The following is a 19,482-nucleotide window of genomic DNA, read 5'->3' as shown; positions in this document are numbered from 1 at the left end:
GATGATGGAACCACACCCCCATGACCCCCATCCCGGACGTCGGTTGTGTCTTGTGAAGGAAATTTCGAAATGAATTGAAAACTATATTATTTTCAAAACAGTAATATATATATATATATATATATATATATTCTGTTATTAATGTAAACAAATTTTAAAATTTATAAACAGTTTCAATAGCAATGGTAAAAATGAAATTGTATCTACGTATGAATACATACAAAAATATAAAAGTTAAAGCATAATCATCTTTCTCATAATAGAACGCATGAGTGCATTATTAGTTTTATCTAGTAGTGTGTCTTAATATTCAAGTTTCAATCATAATAATAATAATAAATTTTCTAAAATATTTCTTAGTAGAATAGTTATTATTGTTTTTTTTTCTTACATTTTAAAATAAATAAACCATTAGATTGTAAATCAATTTTGTTTATTAAGAAAATAATGCATTAAAGTTTAAAAAATAAGACGTAAAATATGCCGCTAAACACATATTTACCCCTTTAAACTTTAATAAAATTTTTAATTTACACTTTTTGTTTTGAAATATTTAATTATTGCGTATTCGCTCTTTTTAATCAAATTTTGACGAAGTGTGCACTTATTTAAAAAAATGAGCAAGTGACGTGTTAAGCATCCGTTGACCATGACAACGGTGACGTATCATGTACTATTTATTTGCCCTCGTCAATGTAAAACGGTCCTGTTTCAATTATAAATTGAGTCCTTTTTCACTTATAAGCAGGAGATGACGATGGAGAATTGACATTTAAAAAATAAAAATAAAAAAGATAAACAAATTAATATTACCTTATTGGCGTTAGGAACCAGTTCTTGAAGAGCTTTCATTCTCTCTGCAATTCTCTTACTTCGTAATTGTCCAACAAATAATAATAATATTAACGATGATGTGAAGAATCAAAATGAAACTAGATAATAAGGCCAAAAATCATCCCCTTTCTCTGTAATCCAACCTTCTTTGACTCTTATTTGCTTTCAATTTTAGGGTTAATTTTTGTAAATTCTCTCTAGTTCACTTCTCTTTCTGTGTTCGTTCCTGAAGTTAAAAGGAAAAATCTATATAAATTTACATATACAGTAGCTCCTGTTCTTATTCTTCTTTATATCCCTAGAACAAGAAACTTCCTCTCCAATAATGTTGCGTTTCCTGAGTTTTCACCCATCAAGATCCAATTTGATCTATAGAAAAAATAATGGCTCCTTATTAAAAAGAGAGAATCTTCGATAAAATTTGTGTGTTTCGGGCGAAAATAGTGGGTTTTTGTTAAAATTCGATTTAAGTGAACAATTTGCTTGATTTGGGTTCTTTTGGGTTTGTGATCTAAACCAAAACCATGGCCGTTTCAACAATAGCTTTATATGCCAGGCCACCTAGCAGTGTCTGTTCAGCTCTGCACCCATGCCAAATCAACGCTCATGCGACTTATGATTTTGATTTGAACTCAAGATCTTCATCAATAGCTTCGTCTAGTGCATCTTTTTCACAGAAATTTGTGGTCGGAAGCCTGTCGTGTTTGTTTTCTTCTTCAACTACAAAATATTCCTCGTTTTCAGCCGACAAAGAGGAGTTAGGGTCTATGTGGCGTGACAGCGGAGGCGCTGATTTTTATTAGCGGAACATGTCACTAAGAGTACGGTGAACAGAGCTTGACAAATACGGCGACGTTTCGAAGGCTAACGGCGCACTAATGCCAGACGCACTCAGCTTGTGATCGCAGCTCACGCTTTATCAAATTTTGGTCAAAAGAGCCGCTTGGGCAATACCCACAAAGTTTGGATACGAAATCGTTAAATGTTTCAAAAAAGGGGTTAATTGAAAAAATTGTAAAAGTTCGGGGCCAAAATAGATAGATAGTAAATTAATTAATATTCAAATGATGACAATTGACACTCTTAAAAAAAAAAAAAAGAAAGATGACAACTAATATCAAATTAAACGTACTCTATCCTTTCCAAAAAAAAAAAAAAAAAAAAATAGTACAAGACTTTATGTTATGATGTAAAGACAAGTATGAAAGAAAATGAGAAAAAAAAAAAATCAAAATTAGTATAAGTTGTAAAACAAAATTTTAAATATAAATCTCTTAGTGGTTACAAAATACATACTCCATTATTTATAAATCAACTATGAATATCTAAACCTCATATATTTGAAGTATACCATTTTGATCGAAAATAAAAAATTATTAGCCATCATCATTATTTTATACTTCTATTCCTAACAAAAATACATATTAAAGGTTTATATTCATTTTTTATATTTCTATTTATTGTTATTAAATTTACTATTCATTTTTTATATTTCTATTTATTTTTATTAAATTTACTGGACGAATACGATTTATATAGAAAAGTCTTTTTAAATTTTTTTTTGAATTAGTATAAAAACTAGCAATTATTAATTTTTTTAGAAAAAAAACCAAATTTCCATTTAAAGCAATAAAATTTAAAATAGAGCCAAATTGTGGATTGTGATAAATCATATTAAATTTTGAGATTTTATCCATCATAAAAAATAGAGAGAAATTCTTACCTTTTTGAAATATTAAAACGGGCCAAGAGATCCAAAATGCTTGCACATGGGCCTATAAAATACAGGACCATTTTTTTTTTTTTTTGTCTTTTAAAAATGAAATGGACCAATCAGCAATTAACAAAAGGACAAATTGATTAATTAGTTATTATTTATTATTAAAGAGAAACTGGGGGTCCCCTTAGCGGATTCGTTTCTTGTCCGGTTGTGATCTGTCTCACCTACACTGTCTGGTTTGGCAAACTTCCTAAAACCCTCCATTTTTTTTTAATTACAAGCTTTATCCTGTCATTACTTATTTAGATTATGCCATTTTTGTCTAATAATCATGCTACTCTTGCACTCTTTATACCAACATTTGCAGAGATTTTCCCTTTTTTGTTTTTTAATTTTTTCCTTTTTGATTTAGTTATTTAAACATTTAAAGCCCTTATAACAGTCCAAGATACGAAGCAAATAGCAGAATCAATTGGGTTTATGAGTTTTCTTTACTTAGAATTTCCATATCTCTCAAAAATGGAAAATTTAACCAATTCCTAGCTGTATATCGTCAATGTAACTAAACCCTTTCTCTTCTACTACCTCTGCAAGTTCAACAATTTCCTCCATTGATGTACCTTCCCTTATTCATTTTTGTACTTATTTAGTTAAAAAGAAACTTGGGTTTTTGTTGTTTTGCAAAATTTATGCGAATGTGCAGGTGGGTTTTTGTTTTTCTTTTGTTGGGTGTCATTATTTTTCAGGTTTGGAATTATTATGTTTAATGATGGAGACAATGTGGGTTTTGTTGTTTGTTGTTGTTGTTAGAAAAGTACAAATGCGGAGGATGTGGAGAGAAGGACATAGAAGAAGCCCTCGAATATCGGCTTTGGATGCGAGGAAGGCTCAGCCATCGAGGCCTAAATCTTCTGGTGTTCAAAGTAGGTTTAGTACCAACACTATTATTACTAGTACTAGCACTAATTTACACGTGGCAGTGCATCAGCAAAACAAACGCCGTCGTTTGCGTCACGGCGAGGGGCCTGCCTCCCGGACCAGAGCCAAGAAGAAGAGGAAACTTAGACCTCTTCAAGATGTAGCCTCTCCTTTAAGTGCTCAACAGGTTTTGATTTGCTTTATTTATTGATTTTTCTTTATCTATAATTAATTTCATTAATTTGTAGTTGTTTTTGTGAAATATTATCAGTTTGTGGAAATTTTTGTTATTTTTTTCCTTTTCATTGCAATGATTGAGTCGGTGCTGATGCTTACTGTACTTTCACTCGGGATTTTGGTTGTTGAGGGGTTTAAAGAGGGCTTTTAAAGTTATTGTAAAAGTCATTCTATAACAGCATTTTTTAATATTGTGGTGTTTACTTGGGAGATATCAGTAGACCAGGCAGCTGAACAGTGGACACCAACCAATCCTTTGACTCATGAACATTCTTTTGTTTTATATGATCATATTTTACTGTTCTGTTTTTATGTCTCCTTTTTAATGTTTGGTTGTGGATTTCAAGGCATTGGCTCTTTCAGCAGCTTTCCACCCCACTCCTACCCCCCCTCCCTAATTTTTCAAATTTTATTGCTATTAGTTTCCCCAAAGTTGCAAGGCACTCAGCTGTATTAATCAGGTTGAAGAAGCCTTTAAATTTTTATTTTTTGATTTGTTTGTTTCCAAAATTCTAGCACTGACTCAATGCACAACGCTTAGTGTGTAAATTGCTTCCTAGAGTGGTAATAGCCATCAATATGTATTTCTTCATGATTTAATCGAGGTTGCTTTGGGTCTTTCTTTCCTCAAGATCCTAGGAGTTGTGCAGATAATATAAAATCTCTATTATCTTCTGCGAGTTTTGGTTTCAGGATCTCAATAATGATGAACAGGATGAAATGCAATCAAGCGATGGAGATGTTGCACTAAATGATGGTTTGCCTTTTGCTCCCTCCAAGATGTAATTATAAATTACTTGCTTTCAAATTGCACTTAAATTGACTGGATGCTTTGTTTTCCCTATTGAACTAGATAAAGTCATTGTGCAAAGTAAAGATAGCAGAAAACATGGAGATCAAGTTACCAATCCGGGTTACCTTCAGTTTCCTTGTTCAAACAATCAACCTTAGATATTCAATTTCCTTCATTTCTGACTTTAGTTTCTGTTATATCAGACCAACCACATACTGTGCCATTTGCCTCACGAATGCCAGAAAAGCGCATACTGGAGCTTATCCTTGATGTATTACAGAGGTCAATAATTTTCCAAAACAGTTGACATTATTTCAAATAACAAGGAACATGAGCTCATAAGAATTGACAAAAAGTTTTATCCCTGTCTTGATCTTTTTTTTTTTTTACTTATTTCATATTTTAGGAGAGATAATCATGAAATATTTGCAGAACCAGTTGATCCAAATGAGGTTAGTATCAGTTAATGGTTGCCTTTTCATATATCACTAATGATATTTTCCCTTTCTTATTCATTATGTTGCTCTTCTCAACCCCCCCCCCCCCCCCCCCCCCCCCCCCCCAACCCACCAAATAAGGTAGAGGATTACTATGAAATCATCAAAGAGCCAATGGATTTTGGGACAATGAGAGCTAAACTTCATGAGGGAATGTATAGAAGTCTTGAACAATTTGAGGTTTGCTTCATTCTCAAGTATTACTTCTACTTTTAGTTCCCAATGTAAATTTGTTTTTTGGCGTTGGTGTGTGAATATAATTTTGCCATTCAATAAAAATGAAGCATCTCTTTGTCATGCAGCATGATGTATTTCTAATATCCAAAAATGCAATGCATTTTAATTCATCCAGTACAATTTATTTCAGACAGGTATAATCGTTAAATCTCTGCCAAAGTTCTATGGTACTACTGTTATAATTCTCTGCCAAGATAGTTTACTATCTTGCCTTCAATGGAATCTCAATCCTTGTTTTTGCAGGCTCGTGCCATCGATGAACTAGCTAAAAAGGTTTTTTGTGTTCTTAAAACTGATCCTGAAAATTTTGAATTGGAATTTTCGGGATCAAGACGAAGAAATACTAGAAGACCTAAAGGTGAAGCTAGGAGTTCAACTTACAGCTCATCTTCTAAGCCTGCCACAAATTCAAGATCTAACAGTGCAACACCCACTGTACCTCGAAAACCTATTCTCAGTTCAGCAAGCAGTATATTGAATTTAAGAACAAAAACGCAAGTAATGCCTTGCTACACTGCTAGGGGTATTACTACCCTATCTGACATAAGGGAGGATGAAGTGCCTTTTGGTAAGAAGTGAATTCAGGTCTGACTTTCTGAGATACATTTTTCATGTGTTCTATGGAATTTGTTACTCATTTTTTGTTAGTTCTATGCCAACAGGTGGTGGGGATGGTAGAGGATCTAACTCTTCTGAAGCAAATAGGCGTTCTACCTATAGACCTTGCTTGTCTATCCTTGATGATAATTATTCAATTGTTTCGAAAATTTATAATAACTCCAAACTGCTAATGCATGTAAGTGATTTTCCTTAAATATCATTTCTTACTTTATCTATGCTTACTGGTATAAAGACGTTACCAATTAAATCGGATGATTTTTTCTCATTTTTGTAGGTGAATCAGCAGGATATTAATTATAGGAAAAGCTTAAAGTTGTTTGTTAAAGATTTAGGGCTAACAGCCCAAATGGTCGCCCAACGCAAGTTAGATGGATGGTCAATTGAAGCTACCAATTATATGACTTCAGCTTCAAATTATTCCAAGACTCCTAACTGCAAAAATGTGACATCCAGCTTTGACCAATGGATATCGTCTACTGCAGATGCTCCAATTAAATGGTCTCAAAGTATAAGCAATGGTAACAGAATAGACATGTGTGATACTAATAAAGGGGATATACCTCATTCTGGTGATAAAATAAGTATCTGTGGCACTTCAATGGAAGCAGCATCACATGGTAATCAGAGAAGTATCTTTGGTGCCACTAGACTGGAAGCTCAGAGCAGGAACAATATGGATACAGTGAGCAGTAGGATTCATATTGGTCCACATTCATCCATCATCAGTGCAAGAGATCCGAATTTCTTGGTTGCTAATTTGAACAACAAAGAAAAGATGCATGAAAAGTCACGATCATCAGATTCAGATTCAAAATATTCTAACTCAAATGTCTTAGAACACAGGTTAAGCGATAATTGCAGCTTTTCATCACCTTCATGGCAGCTAGACACCATGACTGCAGGCGCATCAGGTTTTGGTCAAACCATAGGCTCCACGAACAATCTTCAATCACGACACCTGAGAAGTTATGATCAAGCTACAGCAGGCCTCCTAGGTGTAACTCAAGAAATTTGTAGTTCATATGAGACAGACATGGCATTGAAATCAAACCACAGCTTGACACCAGTTTCCCAATTCATATTTGATCTACCCTTCTTGAAGACGCAACTTGATCAGATGAATTCGGTGGGACCGGTTAGATTTCTGCAACAGAGCTCAGATGGCCAAGTAGGATTCCTGGATAGAATGAGTGAGACTTACCACCATGATAACCAGCTTACTAGCTTGGCTCTTCAGCTGTAAGTAATTAATATGACAAATACAGTTCTCATTCTGAAAACCAAAGTATCCTTCTAGAACTTGTAAATAGACTGCCATTCTATTGCATCAGTTCAAGGCTTCGTTTGGTTTTGGTTGAGGCATTAGTTGCTGCAAATGCATTTCTTTCCTTTTTTTTTTTTTTTGCTTTTAAATGTTTTTTGGTAATGATTTAGTTAAAAGGGTCAGAGTGTTGAATTTATCACCCAATAAACAGGTAATAAATTGTTATCAACAATTGATCCATGGTTGTCAGTTTCTAAAGTAGGAAAGAATTAACCTTTAATATAAGAAGAGGCAGTTTGCCAGTTCACACTTACGGGTATACGGTCCCACCCATAGTCAAATAAGATCAATTTTTAAAAAATTATTATTTTAATTGATTTGATTTATGGATGAGTCGTGAACTTAATATAGAAAAAAGAGTATTACTATTAATTTTTTCAGATTTTTTTTTCCGTTATGAGATATTTTTGGCTAATAAGAAATGTATTATAATATTGCTTTGAAACGTGACTGCAATTTAAGCAGACAATTCCAACAAATACTCATTATTAGAATTTATAATCACGTATTTCAGATAAAGTTTGATGATCACGTCAAGAAAAGAAAAGGAAAATAAGATGATGTTGATGTATCTATGAGTTGTATAACACGTAAAGAGAAATATGTTAGCTGATCGATCGAGATTGATGCCCCACTTCCAACAATTTTTGAGTTGTAAATTCTTGTGCTGCGTTTCTTATAAAACAAATGCAAGTACTTAAAAAAATTTAAATCATATACTATTTTTTATTAATTTAATTCTGATAAATTCAAACTCAAGATTTCTTTTAGCTCAAAGACAACTAGAGGTTAATAGAAAAATCAAACAAATCAACTGAATTAAACTAATTCAACCTTTCGTATAATCAATTTGATTTTAACTTTGAATATAAATAATTGACTGAAAACTCACAACCTAATATTAATTAATTAAATAAAATTCATTAATAACTATTAATTAAAATTATAAATATAAAGCATTATTTTTGAACTTGACGTGGTGGTGGTTAAAAGATTTTTCCTGAATATCACTTTCGAACTCTTAATCCTAGCATGTACGCTATATGCTAAAAATAAAACCATAAATATACCATATCAATCTCAAAATGAGAAATAGAATTTGAATTCTATATTTGGAAATGTTATTGAGATTAATATATTTCTGCAAAATATTAGAGGTTAGAAATACAAATACCAAAATGTATATTTTGAAAATGCAAAGTATACTAGACGGGAAAAATAGTGAAGTCAACAGATGGAGGAGTACAAACCGTTGGATTGTATTAATAATGTATAATAAGAAAGCTTGCAAATCGGACGGTATACGAAGCTCGAAAAGCATGCAAAGGCCGTCACCTTAGCTGTTTCTTTTCTGGTAATTCTCTTTCATGGAAGATGGTTCACAGACGATAAAAAAAGGAAAAGTTCGTTAGACAAATCCAAAAACAGACGCCTCTTTTAATTTTTCCAATTATTTCTTTTTTTGATCCCATTTGGCGGTAGTGTTGTTGTTGTTGGTGCTGGTGGTGATTACCTTCTCTTCCTTCCCTCTTCCTCCAATCTGTCATCGCGGTGGCAGTCGCGGTGGCAGTTGCGGTGACCTTGACGGGCAAGGCGGCTGTGGTAGCTGCGGTTATTCGTCGAATCAGCAACAGAGACAAAGAAGAAGAAGAAGAAGAAGAAGAAGAAGAAGAAAAAGAAAAAGAAAGACAACACGATGGCGTATAGGAGAAGGCAAGGAATTACAAGAGCATCAACCTTCAAAGAAGAGATATATCGCGCATCAGAAAATGATAACAAGGACGATATGAAAAGTAATAATTTTTTGAAATCGTCGCATACTTTTAATTCCTCCTCTACTATATCTGCTCAAGCGTCTCTGGCAGCTCAGGCCATCAGAGCTTCTGCCGCTCATCGTGAATCGTCTCTTTCCTCTGCCTACGCTGGAGATCCTCTCCCTCAGCGATCTAAGGTTCAATTTTTTTTTTTTCTTTCATTTCTTTTTTCATAGAAAGGGTTGGTTGTATTTTATTTGGATCTCATTTCTTATTTTTATTGCGAGATTTTGGCTCCTAGATATATATTTTTTTATTTTATTTTGGCTTCTCTATGTTTTGTAGTTATCTAATAATATTTTGAGTTCGTTTCTCTGTTATTGGTGATTATGTCTGCATTTGTACATGATTCTATGGATAAATAGATCAGAATATTTGCCTTTCGAAGGAAAAACGCTCTGTTCTTGTTTTGTTTCGACTGTGTAATCAGATTCATTGAAGAACCCATTAAAAAATAAATTGGATTCCGTTATCTAGATGGATAGGTAAATTTAGTATTTTGATTAATACATTCTATTGTTTAATTATTAGCTTTGGTTAAGAAGCTTTGGGCTTTATAAGATTTTGTTCTATCCGGATTTTATAACTCATGCCTGTCTCTGTTTTTTACTGTAGATTAGTTGGTTATTAGAAAATCTCTATTTGCATTTTTCGTATTTAACAATGGAAATTTGTTTTCTCTTTCTTTAAATCTGAAGTGAGGCCTGAACATGTAGGTCTTTGATGCATTTGAAGATTCATCAGAGAGAAATGATTCTAGAGGGTTTTGGGGTGTTCTTGCTAGGAAAGCCAAAGCCATTCTTGACGATGATAATATGTCCCAACAATCAGAAACAACGACAAGATCAAGGTTCAATATCTCAGATAGCTCTGGCAGCCAGGTAATTTGTAATGTCTAATATTTCTATCTATAATGCAGCAAAGAAAATTTACACAAAATATTGAAACAATACAAGGTCAATGCTGTAGTAGAATTGAGAACCACTGTAAGTTAATCCCTTGTATTTCTTACCTAATTACAGTCTCAACAATCAAACGTAACTCCAGAGGGAGCTAAGAAAGTTGATATACGAAAGGGATTGGATAAACTTTCATCTTCCCTTAATCAGATTGGGGATACCTTTGAGAAGGCTTTTGAGGTGAGACATTCTTATTTGTTTTTATGCTCAATGAGTATAAACAGATTTTTTTTTTTTTTCCACCTGTCTGCTTGGTGGTTCAACTCTAGGCAAGGATATGCATAATTTATATTCTTGTTTTCCCATTTGCTCTTCCGCTTTATAAGGTTGCTATTTTGGTATGTATTACGGAACAAGATAATGATTACCCATTGTAGAATCATTTAAATTGCTGCATTTTCTTTTTAATTTTCTTGTGATAATTACCTGGGTTTGCCCTTATGGCTCTTTTAAGTGTGATTTGTTAGCAAAAGTAAATTGGTCAATTAGGGGCAAGTCTATCCATAAGTCGACTTTGGAGATTTGAAAGAGGGGGCTAGCACTCCAATCTCCATTTCTACCAAGAAAAGAAAAAGTTATTTCCATTTCCTAATTATGTGAGAAGCTATGAGATCAGAGCTCTCTCTCAAGTTTTTTGTTCTAGGTTGAGTTTAGACTGGAAATGGCAATGATGGAATTCTTCCTTTGTTTCTGTCCTTTGGTTTCCTTTCAGTAATTAGATTGAAACAGGAAATGAGTAAATAACTGAAACACACAGAAGTGACTTTGGTTGCATGTTTACATATGCTTCACTCACTAGTTTAGTTATAAAAATTATATTTTCTTGCTTCATCGCTCCTTCTTCATCCAGGAAGGTCGCACTCTCGTGGAAAATAAGACTGCGGATATCATCCAAGAGACCCGCAAACTGCAAGTTAGGCGAAAAGGAAGCAATGTCGATGTTCAAAATCTAGCCCCTGGTGAAAATAGTTCGTGGCAGCAACCCATGATGCAACGTAATCAGCCACAGAGTCAAATGAACCATGAAACTCAATTGAAGGCATCTCGCGACGTAAGGTGGCAACTATGTATTTGTGGGACACTGGTTCATCTGGCAATAATTTTAAATGTGTTATTTCAGAAAACAAATAAAACTTGATTTATGAATTCACTTCATGTTACATGGGAACGCCCCCATCAAGCATGAAGGTCATCATACTAGCAAAAACATAAGGGCTATAACATTTCTTAGAGTAAAGCGGGTAAAGGTAGAACATGGTTTTGTTTCATTCTAGGCTATATCAATGGTTCAGACTTCAGAATTTATTTTAGCAGTAAAAACTGACTAACTTATGCTGTATCTTTGGACAATGTCGTCTAAATGAAGGATACCGATCTTAATAGTATCCTTTGCAATTATCAACATTGGACCAAAGGGGAATAATGATGGGGGGAGAGTGTGATTAGTCTTGTTTATTTCTCCTAGCTGGTGAAATGCATGATTGGCCTGTCTTTTGGTTTACAGGTTGCGATGGCAACTGCTGCAAAAGCAAAACTACTTCTTCGAGAACTGAAAACAGTTAAAGCAGACTTGGCCTTTGCAAAACAAAGATGTTCCCAACTAGAGGAAGAGAATAAAATGCTAAGGGAGAGTCATGAAAAGGGAGGCAACCCAGCAGACGATGATTTGGTATTTTTTAATTGCATTAACTTGTTTAGTTTATCAATAATCTTTAAATAAAAATTTACTTTTTGGTAGTGTAGGTGGTAACCTTAAGCTGATTGTTCATACATTTATGTCCTAAGGTTAAATTTGATTTGTCTTAATTGATGGAATATAATATAACCAAATGTATTTTTAGTCAAAATTCAGATTACATTGCATTCTGTTGCATTAAAATTTTGATTAGGTTTGGTTAAGTTTGATTAAAAATTTATTTGACTGTATTCCATTGTATTCTGATATATACAAAACATAACCTTAAGTTTTATAATTCTTATAGGAGGCTTGCTTTCACATTGATGTATCTTTAATTATTTAACTTGTGGTAGATTACTGCTGTCATGCTTAGCTTCTATGTGATTTATATTATTCATGACCCCTGACCTCAGATTCGCCTTCAACTGGAGACACTTTTGGCTGAGAAGGCTCGTTTGGCACACGAGAATGCCATGCATGCACGTGAGAACCGGTTTCTAAGGGAAATTGTCGAGTACCACCAACTCACCATGCAAGATGTTGTGTATTTAGACGAAGGCAGTGAAGAAGTCACTGAAGTTTACCCTTTTACGAAGATTCTCTCTATATCCCCTCCGTCACCCATTTCTCCATCATCACCTTCTGAGATTACTGCATCTGCAAGCCCACCGACAACAAGGGAAATATTTCCTGCCCCTAGGACACCGCAAGTAACACTTGAGGCTCCGGGGAATGATATCCCAACAAGTTCACTTACAACCGTACTGGAGGAAGCAGAGAAAGAGAACATCCCAGCACACAAGGAAGAAGAAGAAGCAAAAGATACTCCACTACTCGAGGAAAATGCAAAAACAAACACAAAACCATCTGCGTAAAATCAAGCTGTTCTATTGTTCATTAACATGAAGAAATTTTGTGGGATATTGATCCTAATTTTTCAGTTTTCTTCCTTTGTTTTTTATTTGGAGGAGGAAGGGTGTGGGAGAGTTTTCTTATTTTGTCTTTTCTCTTTTCTCCCTGATTTTTTCTGAGCACAGCATTTGTTATTATTTTGTGTATGTATTTGCGAATGCAGCTTTATTTGATATCAAATAAAGTCTAATTTTCCTTGTTCAGATAACGAATTTGTCTTTGGAAACTTTGTTTAATTACGTAACCCTCTCAGATATATTTGTTCACAAATATGCAATTTAGTACCCTAATTCAGATATATAAAAATTTGGTCATGCCACAGCATCAGACTATCACAGTCAACTTATGTAGATTACGTTTTCTGTTAACAGAGTCAGAAAACATCGTGACGACTCCTTTTGAAGTTAGAACAATATTCTCTCTGATTAATAGTTATGAAAAGCGGATTATTATTTTTCTTTCTATTTTTTTTTTTTTTTTTTTTGAATTGTTTTAATACAGAATTTATCCTACGATTATATATGTCCAGTTTCTCTATGATAAATAGTACACTTCCTCGTGATTTTTTTTTTCATCATAATATTTAATTTAGATGCTTAATCCAAACCAATACGATATTTATAATTTCATTCGTCATTGGATTGATTTTCGCTCATCTCCAAACAAAGCCTATCAACCAACACAAGCTCTTCATACAAAGGCTTCAGATCCATATTATTATAAAGTCAATCCAATCAACCATCAGATCAGACAGTAACCAGGCTAGTTCGCTTACAACCAAGTTCATGAAATCTAATCAGACGATTTAACAATTATTGATGTCTTATTAACAAGAGAATATGTACAACTTAAAGAGGGGGGGAAAAGCCTTTCATTTATGGTAAATGGACATTGACAATATAGTGTAATTCCGAAGAGGAACTGTCTTTTAAGGGCCATTAGTTACATTCAACCTTTCTCAATACAACAAAGGAAAGAGAACCAATTCAAGTTCCATCTACTTGCTTCTGTTCAATTTCCTTGGTTAACTAATGAACAAACCATAGACAAATAGTCTCGCATATACCTGTATATATCTCTCGCTGATCAGGAAGAGGCAAGCTTCAGTAACTGTTTGGAGCTCTAAAGCAGAAAAAACTACTTTCGATTTTTACAGTAGAAAAATTTAGAATATCTGGAAGAACAAAGTGGTTGAACCATCACCAAATGATTTGAGATCCGCAGGTTTCACCAAAGCCCTGCACAAAGGACATGTCCTTTCCCTCTCAAACCTAGAATCAGAATATGCCAGTAAGTTAAAGTTATTGTAGTGAAACCATCATGTGCAAACAAACAGAAGCACAACTACTTGCAACTTATTATCATAGAGCACGCAACTAACCATTCTGATACACAATCTTCGCAAAATATGTGTTTACAACGAAGTAGAATGGGAGCGTGCATCTTCTCCTGACATATAGCACACAGGTCTCCTGCTGCATTGACCTGCATTACATACCAGTCGCACAAGTTGATGCAAATTGAATTTAAAAAAATTGCCTAAAAAATAAAAGGTGGTCCTCTTTCCGAATGGAAAAAGACCAGGGACACTTTCTGATCTAAATTTAAATTCCTCTATAATCAAATTAATGAATTGTCCCAAAGGCTAAGAATAGTGTGGACGAACAAATGATGATGAAGCAGGAAAAAATGAAGTTCAAATGATCGTGACACTGCTTTGACCAAGTTTTATCTAGTCAGATTAATTAACAAGTTTTCTGGTATAAGAGGAAAGCTGAGCTTGAACTTGAATCTACAATCTTTACCCACTCCTATGACTACATGAGCTAGCCCAGGAGGCATTATACTTTGCTTCAGAGAATAAAGGAGAAAGTAAGGAGAATAAGGGAAATGGGGGAAGGGCGCAGAAAGTTGGTGAGGGGAAGAAAATTTTGAAAAGAATGTCTTCCTTACTTGTGTTTGGATGGGAGGGAAAATAAATTTTCCTTTAGCAAACAAACCTAAATCAAATAGTAACTATTATATCTCTATCTATAATTTATTTATAGTGTGTGTGTGTGTATATATATATATATAGGTGAGAATAAGGACGGAGAACATTGAAATTGCCAAAACGCCCCTACTAAGTTTATAAATTGACAAAAATATCTTGAAAGATTTTAATTTTTTTGGTTGGAAAAAAAAAATTAATTTTGATTGGTTATATTAATTTCTATTTAGATTTAAATTCTATAGAATAAATCCTTTAGCAAATAGCTGGTATTGGATCATGGACCTTCAGTAAATGGCATGTGAATATCATAATGCACTGAAATCATTATGCTTCATTATTATGGCAGGAGAGTCATATATTCTGAAGTAAAACTGTTAGGACATGCAGATAAACTGTTATTGGCGTATACCATACCCCTGCAAGCTTTTGACCATTTTCAAAAGGCATAACTGACATCTTATCCTTAGCCTTCCCTTTCTCATGAAACAATCATAAATAGCAGACAAAATGTAATAACATGCATATAGACATATGCATATCATGCAAAACACAATATTTCAAGTAATATACATCACAACTCCAAGCAAGAAAGGATATTTTTTTTACCTGCTCTGATGTTGCATAGGCCCCATAATGTACCTCTTTACGTGATAACGCCTTCAAAGCAGCAAAGAAGGATTGCACCTGCAATTTACCAAACAAAGTGAGGGGCATAGACAAGGAAGCATACAAGTCAGAGGTAAGAAAATATAATGAGAGATACGTGCCAAGCGTAGCACAAAGACCTTCAACAAAAAGATAGAATGTCGGCACATAAACAAGAAACAAGGAAAATAATAGATTACAAAGTCAGAAAAGCTTGTACCTTTTCAACAACAGAAGTGAGCTTGAAAGTCAAATACAACCCAGTCATTAGTGATGAGAAGAGGCTCCCATATTCCTTATTCAAAAAGAAACGGTACCAAACTGGTGTTGGCAATAACGCACGGTAGAGCAGCATCAGATATTCAACCAAAGTTAGCATTTGACCCTGGAAAATAAGATGACTAATCAGACGACCACTATATAAATTTGTAAAATAAAGTAAAGAAAAGAAAGAAATATCTCTCTTTATTATTTATTTATTTTTTCATCAGTCGAAGGAGGATTTCTGTGTTCTGATCCCTTTTAAAACCAAACAGAGACCAAATAAAACTTTGATACTTGCTACAAATTATCTCACCTGTTTACGATAATTCCGGCCTCTACTGTTCTTGTAATACATTAACAGAATACATTTGAACACCATTGCTGCCTGCCTGACCAAAGTATCTGGAGAGGACAAACATTATGAAACTGGCTAAAGCAGACAGAAAATGAATAGATATTGGCGAAAGTGCAAATACTACTATTCTGAGTACAAAAAATGTGACTGGAACTGATTTAATGAAGGATAAAGTTTTTGAAGAAAAACCAAAACAAAAAAGGCAAAATATCAGTAGGAATATTTGTGAGAGGACTGAGCAAAAATGCATGCAGTATGATATAAATACTGTTGATGTCAAAATCTCTCTACAACATTACAGCATATAGTGCATCTTTAATCATAGTGACATTAATAATCTGCAAATAATAACATACCATTGACCATGATGATGAAAATGGCATGCCAAAAGGGTGGTATAGATTTGGGAGGGAGCATGATTAATGGATACAAAAGGTCATCATTCTGATACCACCAGTAAACACCAACCACATGAAGCGTGAACGCAAGGGAGATGCCAATCAAGACTGAGATTTTCCTCTCCCCCTGCAGCCACAAAAATTTCAATGCTCAAATAATCATACTGTAGTATCTAAAAAGAACTATGATGTAGCAAAAGTCCATTAATTCAATTCCCAAATTGACAACAAAATATGCACCTTCAGAGCCGTTTGTTTCCTTAGGATATCATTTGACTTGAACATGACAACAGCAATCCAAATTGTAACAAAGAAACCTGTAATTCCTTAAAGAAAGCCAAATGTCACCACTTAAATAACAAAATGACTAAAGCAAAAAGAGAGAGAGAGAGAGAGAGAGAGAGAGAGAGAGAAGCAGAAGGAGGAGGGGTTCAGAAATGCACTCTTTAAAGGTCATAAAATTATAAAAAGAAACTCCAGCACATGTATTCCAAGTCAGAGTTGAAAGACTTTTAATGCCTAGGACAATGTTTAATAATAATAATAATAATAATAATAACAAAGACACAAAATGCAAAGAGCACACTGAATTCCTGATAGATGTTTTGACATAAATAAACCTGAGAAATGAGAAAAGCCAAGTGGAAATAAATAGTTATTCAATTAAAGAATAGTAAATAAATCTTTAAGCCCCAACTTCATCCCTCTACTAATAAATTCCTAATTCGAAGGAAAACACAATCAGAAAAGGTGGCATTATCTAATTGTATTTAGTTTCTCTTCGAGATTGCTTTCGAAACTGATTTTTGGAAAACACCAATTAGACGCTTTATCAGAAGTTGTTTTGAGCAGCTATAGAGTTTTTATGATTAAAACAATGCTAAATGTATCTTCAAATAAATAATTTAGGCAACAACTGTGCACTTTTTTCTTTAATAAATCCTTTAGATTAGGGGGTTCTCTTCTCCATTATTCTCATTGGATGATGGATTAGAGTTAGTTCCTTGGTTAGATCAACCACAAACAATAATTATCAAAATTAAAATGGCAAAGCACCTATTCAGCACATAAAGGGCAATGGGAACATGACACTGAATAACAAAAGGTGAACAAGTTCTGGTGAGATAAAATAACCATCATATAGCGGCAAATGACAAATGGTATGCATGAATAAGGACAAAATACATTGTCATTTATCTGGTGCATATGGAATTAGTATAAAGTTTAACACAGAAATATAGTTCTATCATCGGTAAATCAATTAACACAATTGTTAAATAATGGACCATAGGGTGAAGAGATTACAAAAATTGTGTCATTTGGAGAAGTTTTTCCCTATTAAGTCGGCCAATCCGATTTGTAAACATTAAAACAAAGCAGAGCTATAAAGAATAATACCTTGCAAATGCTGGCGGATGAAGACGACCAATAGAAGCAAAGAGAAAGGAAGGACTTGCTCAATCCATCTGGCAGCTTGTTGAATATCATATCTCTGGTAAGAAGAATCCCTTCCATTAGCCCCACTTCCATCGGCAGCTTCCCCATCCCCACTTGCATTAGAAGGTTGCTGAGTAGCACCTTCTCCGGTCCCACGATCGTTTCTAGAATCTCCCTGAACATCTGACGCCATTCCAGGCATTGGCTGCTGCACAGAAACCTCACTCTGAGCACCCAACTGCCCGACCACCAATCCAGACCCTTCTCTATCATGCTCATGTTCCCCTGCACCGATTATCCTAATAGCAACCTCCCCATTATTAGCTGCCGCAGACGCTGTAGAATCATCAAGCCTATGGTTATTCTGAATCCCACCAGAACCGGTAATCAAAGGGTCCGTTTCTTGGTGAGTTGACCTGGTGGCGGTTCGTAAAAGACCCGAATACTCTAACAAGGCAGAAATCGGTGCCTGGATAATACTCGAAGCCGATAGCATTCCATATCTCCTGGAATTACTACTACTTGTACTACTCCCTCCCGAAGAACCTCTATACGTATCGGAATTACTACCGGACGCTTCCATCTGCGCAGATGCCCTAACCCTAACCAGAACCATCATATACACATCATCACCCTATCAATCAACCAAACAAAATCCTAAACAAGAAAATTGAATAATATAATAATATAATCCAAACAAAAACCAGCAAAAATTGAATCAATAAATAATACCTTCGAAGGCGAAACTCCGTTGAGATAAGAAAAAGAAGAATACGATGACCACGTCGATGATGAAGAAAGAACAAGAAGAAGAAGAAGAGAATTATCTCATTCGTAGAAACCCTAAACCAAAAGACTAATATTAATAAATTTGATAGAAAAAGTCAAAGAGGAAAGCCTCGTCGTTGTAATTTGACTATTGCCATTTGATAGGCTGAATCTGAGCTTTTCAAAATCTGCGATCGATTTGACCCAGAAATGGTTGAAGGAAGACGAAAACGAAGACGATCAGAATTTATGGAATTGATTAAGGTATTGGCCTTCGATTTCTTTTTTTTTTTTCTTTTTTTATATTTTTTGTTTTATGGTTACCTTATTTTCTTTTCCCTTCTCTGTTTCTCGCTCAATAGTGGCGAGAGAGAGAAAGAGAGAGGTGAGGAAAGAAAGATAAAAGAAAAGAGAAATGAAAGAGCAAATGCGTAAATACGACAAACAAACAAATGCGAGTTGGTCTCTCCAATGGGGCCAAACCAGCGGTTCCGGTTCATGGAACCGCTTTTCTGATCCTTGAAAACTTTAAGAACTAAATCGGCTCAGACTTTAGTTATGATTTCGATTTCAATCTCTTTCTTATCATTGAAGAAACCAGCCGATTCTAGTCCAAACCGGATCAGGCCCATATAACCTAATCTTTTCATTTAATTGAAAGGCATTTTTCCGCTCTGCTTACATTATTACATCAATTGTTTCTTTAATATTATTATTAATCAACCACTTAATTATATAATGATCTAATTTATCTTTTAGCCAAATAAATAAAATATCTTGAAATTTATAAAGAATTTATTAGTTGTGGGGAATTTGTTAATACGATTCTATTCAGAAGTCAAACAATAAAAAAGATATATATTTTATTTCTGATTCCAATTATTTTCTTTAGCACATCTATATTTATATTTAATAACGTGCATTACTAATAATAATTCACTCATTTCTTACATAATTAGATAAAATAAAAAGAGCGTAAAGAAATATATATTTCAAAATAGATAGATGTTAACAGAGTAAAGTATTAGACATTAATAAATTAAATATAGGTTAACAATGTAAATGATCTTACATTAAT

General features: G+C 34.1%; 3 protein-coding genes across 8 annotated transcripts; 2 read left to right on the top strand and 1 right to left on the bottom strand.

Annotated features, from left to right (window-relative positions):
• The first annotated feature begins 2,768 nt into the window (after positions 1-2,768).
• On the top strand, positions 2,769-7,233 carry LOC105649067 (uncharacterized). 3 transcript variants are annotated; one of them, XM_012235603.4, is made up of 11 exons: positions 2,769-3,257; positions 3,365-3,659; positions 4,403-4,466; positions 4,563-4,622; positions 4,706-4,784; positions 4,909-4,954; positions 5,081-5,179; positions 5,302-5,370; positions 5,480-5,804; positions 5,899-6,032; positions 6,132-7,233. In XM_012235603.4, exons 1-11 carry the CDS (start codon positions 3,244-3,246, stop codon positions 7,098-7,100), a joined length of 2,154 nt encoding a protein of 717 aa, XP_012090993.1. In that variant the 5' UTR covers positions 2,769-3,243; the 3' UTR covers positions 7,101-7,233. The 3 variants fall into 3 exon arrangements, with proteins under 3 accessions (XP_012090993.1, XP_020540914.1, XP_037497493.1); XM_020685255.3 differs by lacking the exon at positions 5,302-5,370; XM_037641565.2 differs by lacking the exons at positions 2,769-3,257; positions 3,365-3,659 and adding an exon at positions 3,668-4,170.
• A 1,273-nt stretch (positions 7,234-8,506) lies between these two features.
• LOC105649068 (heat-inducible transcription repressor) lies at positions 8,507-12,752 on the top strand. Its single transcript, XM_012235604.4, has 6 exons — positions 8,507-9,132; positions 9,712-9,876; positions 10,018-10,134; positions 10,805-11,005; positions 11,459-11,623; positions 12,046-12,752. The coding sequence occupies exons 1-6, from the start codon at positions 8,878-8,880 to the stop codon at positions 12,505-12,507; spliced, it is 1,365 nt and encodes a 454-aa protein (XP_012090994.1). The 5' UTR covers positions 8,507-8,877; the 3' UTR covers positions 12,508-12,752.
• Positions 12,753-13,386: 634 nt separating this feature from the next.
• On the bottom strand, positions 13,387-18,803 carry LOC105649069 (RING/U-box superfamily protein). 4 transcript variants are annotated; one of them, XM_012235607.4, is made up of 9 exons: positions 18,369-18,803; positions 17,598-18,293; positions 16,440-16,525; positions 16,158-16,326; positions 15,760-15,848; positions 15,403-15,567; positions 15,144-15,221; positions 13,926-14,029; positions 13,387-13,815 (listed from the first exon to the last, which is right to left on the bottom strand). In XM_012235607.4, the coding sequence occupies exons 2-9, from the start codon at positions 18,253-18,255 to the stop codon at positions 13,710-13,712; spliced, it is 1,455 nt and encodes a 484-aa protein (XP_012090997.1). In that variant the 5' UTR covers positions 18,256-18,293; positions 18,369-18,803; the 3' UTR covers positions 13,387-13,709. The 4 variants fall into 4 exon arrangements, with proteins under 4 accessions (XP_012090997.1, XP_012090995.1, XP_012090998.1 ...); XM_012235605.4 differs by having other exon boundaries at positions 17,598-18,270; XM_012235608.3 differs by having other exon boundaries at positions 16,440-16,516; positions 17,598-18,270; positions 18,369-18,802.
• Positions 18,804-19,482: the final 679 nt, after the last annotated feature.

This window comes from Jatropha curcas, chromosome 2 (genome assembly GCF_041381405.1).
Source record: "Jatropha curcas cultivar XTBG-Jc1 chromosome 2, XTBG_Jcur_1.0, whole genome shotgun sequence".
In the NCBI taxonomy this organism is placed as follows: domain Eukaryota; kingdom Viridiplantae; phylum Streptophyta; class Magnoliopsida; order Malpighiales; family Euphorbiaceae; genus Jatropha; species Jatropha curcas.
Note: the sequence above shows the minus strand (reverse complement) of the source record. Positions and strands in the feature narration are given on the sequence as shown.